This window comes from Carettochelys insculpta, chromosome 15 (genome assembly GCF_033958435.1).
Source record: "Carettochelys insculpta isolate YL-2023 chromosome 15, ASM3395843v1, whole genome shotgun sequence".
Lineage (NCBI taxonomy): Eukaryota > Metazoa > Chordata > Testudines > Carettochelyidae > Carettochelys > Carettochelys insculpta.
The window spans coordinates 30,286,271-30,291,759 of record NC_134151.1 but is presented as its reverse complement, the minus strand read 5'-3'; the positions used below and the strand labels follow the sequence as shown (position 1 = coordinate 30,291,759).

Below are 5,489 nucleotides of genomic sequence, written 5' to 3'. Positions count from 1 at the left end.
CCGTAGTGCAATGTGGTTGCCCTAACGTGCACCTACACACTAAAATAAAATTTGATTCAGTGTACACGTACACAGAGTAGGGTTGCAGGATTTGTTTGTTTTTTAGCTCTTATAGCATGGTTAAATCAAACCTGATTTCCACCCCCTCTCCCACTGTACAACCAAAAATATGCACGGGCTAACGTCCCTAACAAATCTCAAGTTTCTCCTGCCTCAAGCTAAAGCGCGAGAGAAGATTTTAGTTGAGTTACACTTCTGTTTTTCCTCCCTCTTCACATGGAGGAAGTGCACATTTTCACTGCCACGTTGATGGACTGTGTATGTTCATGCTTTCAAGAATGTGTCCTTGTCCTGAAGACACAGAAAATTTCATCTTGCGAATGATAGAAACTAGGACATTATAAGATGGAAATGCTCGGTAACCACGGACTACATGCTGAATGTAGGTCCCAGTTCAGCAAAGCAGTTAGGCACATGCTGTTAATGAAATACAGTCTAGTGCTTTGATGAATACAGACCGTGATGAGCAGCTGGGGATTTGGTCCTGTTAAAATATTTATTTGCCCATCAAAAAGCTTCCCATTAATTTGATCTGAAAATGGCATATATCACTTGGGAGCTTATTATCTGAAAAATGCCGACCAAATAGATGACTAAATAGATATTTTTTTAAAATCAGGGAAATTTATTTTACATAATTCATATGAGTATGTTTCCTTTTAAAAATTCCCAATCCTAACGTTCAACTGACATTCAAAAGGGGAATTTTCTTTCTGTATACTTGATTATCTTTTTGGCAAAAGCCAGCTGGAATTTTATTTTCATTTCGAACAGAGACGAACAATTGCCAGACTGGTATTGAGGAGAAATACAAGTAGTAATAGGCACTGAAATGTGATTTAGAAGTATGTCCCCCAGTTTTGTCTAAAAAATGTCACTCAATTTTGAGTTGTTCTTGTGAAGTGGCAATCAGTAACCAGAGTTATGTAATTTGTTGATAGTGTAACATTATAACACAGGCCACCCCAGTGTTCATGTTATAAATTATGTTGATTTTTGTTCTGGTTTTGTTTTGAGAATATGCAAGTTTTTAAACTTTCCCATGACCTGCATTTGAATTGACCTTGGTTGCTCATTATCAATTGGCATTGATGCTAGTGACTAGAGAAATTATATTGCCAATTTTAGAATTACAATAATAAGTCTATTTGGTCAGTCACTTTGGCTACGTCTACACGTGAAGCCTACATCGAAGTAGCTTATTTCGATGAATAACGTCTACACGTCCTCCAGGGCTGGCAACGTCGACGTTCAACATCGACGTTGCGCAGCACCACATCGAAATAGGCGCTGCAAGGGAACGTCTACATGCCAAAGTAGCACACATCGAAATAAGGGTGCCAGGCACAGCTGCAGACAGGGTCACAGGGCGGACTCAACAGCAAGCCGTTCCCTTAAAGGGCCCCTCCCAGACACAGTTGCACTAAACAACATAAGATCCACAGAGCCGACAACTGGTTGCAGACCCTGTGCATGCAGCATGGATCCCTAGCTGCAGCAGCAGCAGCCAGAAGCCCTGGGCTAAGGGCTGCTGCCCACGGTGACCATAGAGCCCCGCAGTGGCTGGAGAGAGAGCGTCTCTCAACCCCTCAGCTGATGGCCGCCATGGCGGACCCCGCTATTTCGATGTTGCGGGACGTGGATCGTCTACACGTGCCCTACTTCGACGTTGAACTTCGAAGTAGGGCGCTATTCCCATCCCCTCATGGGGTTAGCGGCTTCGACGTCTCGCCGCCTAACGTTGATGTTAACATCGAAATAGCGCCCAACACGTGTAGCCATGACGGGCGCTATTTCGAAGTTAGTGCTGCTAACTTTGAAGTAGCGTGCACGTGTAGACACGGCTTTTGTGGCTGGGGAAATAGGCGGACTGAAATATAATTAATTTTGTTTCCTGTGGATTCAAATAAAGGTGATTTTCTTTCCCTTAGTTCTGAGGTGACTTTTTATTAGTGTGCTGTTCTGATTGCAGTTTTTGGATTGTCTTGAACAAATACAAGATTTTTACATGAGTAGGAAAACAATATAACATAGCTTTCAAAATGTGATTTACATTATTGAAATTAATAGTAGCATTACTTACTTGGTTTATTAAAACACTGCATTTTTATCCTCCTGTTAAAATTGAAATATGTTTAGTTTAGTAATACAAACTTATTCTGCAGTTAGGAATCTATTTTCTGCATTGAAATGAGAATAGCCATTTAATCAGATATCTCTTTTGCAAACTGGTCTAGTCCACTGGTTTAAAAACTTTGAACAGTTTTCGCTCTGCTTTCTTCATATCATTTGTTAATTCTCCAAAGGTGTCAAAAAACTCTTCCATTTCCTTCTGGAGCATTTCATTTCTTCTTTCTGCATCTTCCCTTGCCCTTTCTGCATTTCGCATTTTAATCTCCACCAGACTGTACCATTTCCGTTGCTGACAGAGGTTTGAATGTAGATCCTTAATCTCTGATTGCAGATCTTTGTTCCGCTGCTGCAAGCTATTGGAAAGACAGACAATTGCAGATTATAGGGTGCTTTTTTCTTTTCTCTGCTCATGAGAAACCTAAATTTATAAACAGAATTTGATTTTAAGCATGTGGGTGCTATAAATAGCAATGTGGAGAGGCACTTGGTATTCTGAAAGCAGACTATGTTAAGTACCCCTTCAACTTGTTGCTGATGCACTTCTCTCCCATCATCTTAATTTGTCCAATTTCTGAAACTTAGTGAGTTGAGGGTACCAAGTCTGCTGAGAAAATTCTTTCCTTTTTAAAGGCAAACACAGTTCTCTATTTTATGCTCATGCTGGTAAACCTTGTAGAGCTGTGTAAAAACTAATTTTGTCCATTTCCGGTACAAAGACCTACATGTTTTGGCTTAGGCTGTGTGAAATTCTGCTAATATTAAGAGTTATGGAAGACAGGTGATATAGATCAGTATACAGTCTTCACTTAGAACACGTATGTAAACACTTTCCTCAAAACAGATGGTTGGATTTTACAGCAGATTTTAGTGGAATCCCCTAAGTGTTCAGAATCCTTGCACGCTCTCTTTATCTAGTGCTGACAAAATTAATAGCTATCAAAATTTGCTTTTCCAGACTTTTCCAGGGGGCTTTAACTTGTATTATATGGAATAGAGACAGGTGGGAACTATGTCACTCACTTGTGATAGGCCTCCACAGTGGAACACTCTGCACCTGTTCAATAGCAAACACCAATACAACCATTTTTAGGCAAGAAACTGAATGACAATACCTGATTGAAGTTGCAAGGGAGATGTTAGGCACAAGATAGTAATGATGGAACTGAAGGAGGAACAGCTCTTTTACTTTAATCTTTACATTATTCAGCACGGTGATTGATTGTATCTAAGACCTCTGACATTTTGTCTGAAGTGCATTATTTCCTGTTCTTTTCATTGTAAGGCAAGACGTGCATAATATATGGCAAGGCAATATTTTGTCATTATTTGCATTCATCTGAAATGCCAAGGTTTCTTCAATGCTGAGCAAAAAATATTTTGTATCAGTATATTGCCACATGAGGCTTCATCTTGCAGTGCTTACAGGCAATGACTGTATTAAACAGAATGATTAACGCCCTTTGAAAATGGCACTATCCTATGAAACTCAAACTTCCGAAAATGTTCATTATCGAGCAGATTCCTCTTGCTCTTTTATTTAGAGGGCAAGTTAAATATCCCCAGCTGCAAGTCACTAAAATTATTTGAAGGTATATCACAGTTTAACTAAATATTCCATTTGGATAATTTATCTGAAATCTTATAACTGGTGATTGCATCTGTTTAGAAGGTATAGACGTTTTTTATATACTAAACAGGTGCCGCTGTTCAGCTGACTGAGCACAGAGTTAGAAGCGGCTGCATTCTTCCAGGTCTGTCTCTGACTTGCTAAGCAGCCTAAGACAGATTGTGTTCCCTATTCTATATCAATTAAGATAGTATTTGCCAGCCCCCTTCTGGGCTTTTGCAAAGACTTTTCCTTTAATTTTGAAAAGTGCTCCGTCAGTGCATAATGTTGTAGTTCATGTTCGTGTGGCTTATTTCCTGAAACCAACCCCTGAAACTACAACTCTTCATGTTAGCTGAAAGTGGGGGGGGAGGGGGAGAGAGAGAGAATTTAATAGCAGACTACAGATTTTTTTTTAAATCTTCCAGTTCTTCAAGAAATGTTAAATGCTTTGAAAATTTACAGACAACTCAAATGATGCTGACTTCTGTTAATTTTAAATAAGTGCCATTAGCCTAAACTCTGTAACATGAGTGAAATCTGGTCTTTTGTAAATACTAGACAGTGGGAAACATTCACACTGGAATGTGAAAAAAACATTATTTCTATTGCAATAGTTTCTAAGGGCTCCAGCTGGGGATCTCTGCCTCTTGGCAGTAGGCAGAATATGCACAAACATCACACAGTCCCTGCCCCAGAAAACTCATAGTCTGAGATCCCTTACCTTGTAATTTTAGCTTCATACTCTGCCTTCTGCCTGGACATCTGCTTCTTTAGGCTGAGAAGATGGCGTTGCAATGAAGTTGAATTTACTGAGAAGGCACTCGTAGTAGGAGATCCTTCACTGTTGTCTGCTGGGCCATGTCCCAAGCTTTCCTGGAGCCCCAGAACATTGGAAATAGCTGTGTTAGTTTCTTGGGACTCTGCTGGGCAGGTAGACCTGGTTAAATACCTTGATGTTGGGTTTTCTTCAAACATAATCTCACAAAGGGAGCTAGCCCTGGAGCCCTGACCAGTATTGCTCAAGCCCTACTAGCTTTGTAAACGAATGAGTTCCATTTTGTTACAAAAGACAGCTTGTTTTCATACATCTGCCTTGTTCTGGACTGCGAAACTTTTCTTCCTTACCACAGCTGTTTGAAGCTTTTCAAATACTTGGAAATACTCCATTTTGTTGAAGCCTGGATCTTGTTTCAGTCTCTGATTTTGTTTTTGATATGGAATGGGCGGTGCCTCAAGTCCAATGTGCAAAATTGCCTCATTGCACTGGCTTGTTCTTATCCCCAGGAGACACCACCTCTTTTGTGTACCCTCCATCTTTTCTGTGTAGTTTGAATGGCATCTGGGGGTGGCACATTTCGTAGATGTCTGCATTATTAGTTGCATTCTTCTCTGGTAAATGTTCTGTCATTTTAAACTTGGCTGTCATTAACCTGGAGCAGAAGGGGATACCGGGTCTGTATTCTATGAATACAAGGCTCCCTGTGTTCCATGTTCCACAGATTAAGGAAGAGGCATGTTAAATCTGTTTTGGGCACACTGTGTCTAGCCTGCCTGGCGTGAGAAAAACTACATGAATGGAAAACAGCTTGCTGTGCTTTTTTATTACTGACATCAACTGTTGCATGGTTAAAGTAAAGCTATTCACTGTCTCTTCACCACTGTTGTATCAAGGACAAGTACTGTATTA

The 5,489-nt window shown here is 40.2% G+C and overlaps 1 protein-coding gene across 1 annotated transcript; it reads right to left on the bottom strand.

Moving 5' to 3' along the window:
* Nucleotides 1-694: 694 nt before the first annotated feature.
* LOC142021210 (rho GTPase-activating protein 24-like) lies at nt 695-5,088 on the bottom strand. Its single transcript, XM_075009756.1, has 2 exons — nt 4,524-5,088; nt 695-2,546 (listed from the first exon to the last, which is right to left on the bottom strand). Exons 1-2 carry the CDS (start codon nt 4,775-4,777, stop codon nt 2,294-2,296), a joined length of 507 nt encoding a protein of 168 aa, XP_074865857.1. The 5' UTR covers nt 4,778-5,088; the 3' UTR covers nt 695-2,293.
* Between the last annotated feature and the right edge of the window lie 401 nt (nt 5,089-5,489).